Source organism: Eimeria mitis, genomic scaffold (genome assembly GCF_000499745.2).
Source record: "Eimeria mitis Houghton genomic scaffold, Emh_scaff5772, whole genome shotgun sequence".
Lineage (NCBI taxonomy): Eukaryota > Apicomplexa > Conoidasida > Eucoccidiorida > Eimeriidae > Eimeria > Eimeria mitis.
The window spans coordinates 1-821 of record NW_013574017.1 but is presented as its reverse complement, the minus strand read 5'-3'; the positions used below and the strand labels follow the sequence as shown (position 1 = coordinate 821).

Genomic DNA, 821 nt, shown 5'->3' with positions numbered 1-821 from the left:
TGCGCGATGGAAGGGTAGTAGCTGGCGGGGGTGCGGCAGAAATTGCTGCAGCGCGAGCGGTGGAGAGTCAGGCGGATTCAGTTTCTTCAGTTGGTCAATATGCTGCACGCGCGTTTGCTGATGCACTGCTCGGGCTTGCCGAAGCGCTCGCAGCAAACTCCGGACTCAGCCCAATTCATGAGGTGCAACGCATTAAGGCGCTACAGCAGCAAACGAACTGCCCGTACTACGGCATCGACTGCATGCAAACCGTACGCCAAGTATTTCTGTACACTTCAGATGACGTAGCTGTTGCCCATAACGCTCCATATATTACATATGGCTCATCTGTATTCAGATGACCTCCTGTATTGCTTCTATGCGTTTCACATCAAATCCCGTACTTCTGTATACTTCAGATGACCCAGCATGCTGACTTGCATTTCACAGTGCATCTGCCAACTCCTCTCACCTCGTATGGTAGCAAAGGTATTGGGACTGCAGGTGGTCCTACTGTTCTGCATTACAAGCAATACCTTACTCTAATCCAAATCCGCAAACCCGATGCTCTTTTGGGGGGTCCGTTGTGCAGGGGACGAACGATATGAGGGAGCAGCAAGTCTGGGAACCTTTTGCTTCCAAGAAGCAGCAGATTCTCCTCGCCACCCAGGTAGGCCTGAAGCCGTAAACCGCCAGCATTGAATACAGGGCGAAACTCTGAACTTTGAGGTCTTTAACCCTAAATACTCCGACTGCAGGCGTACGGAGGGCAGTGGATTCCAGCAAGCAGGTTGTATGGTTTGGCGTTTTGCGATCGTCAGGTTGTAAAGATGATTCTCAAG

General features: G+C 51.3%; 1 protein-coding gene across 1 annotated transcript in view; it reads left to right on the top strand.

Annotated features, from left to right (window-relative positions):
• EMH_0084150 (T-complex protein 1 subunit, related) overlaps positions 1 to 667 on the top strand; it is a gene marked incomplete at both ends in the record, with an annotated part of 1,997 nt that extends 1,330 nt beyond the window's left edge. The window contains 2 exons of the mRNA XM_013500718.1: positions 52 to 251; positions 572 to 667. Of these exons, the coding sequence (XP_013356172.1) occupies positions 52 to 251; positions 572 to 667 (296 nt within the window). The remainder of the gene's footprint in view (positions 1 to 51; positions 252 to 571) is intronic.
• Positions 668 to 821: the final 154 nt, after the last annotated feature.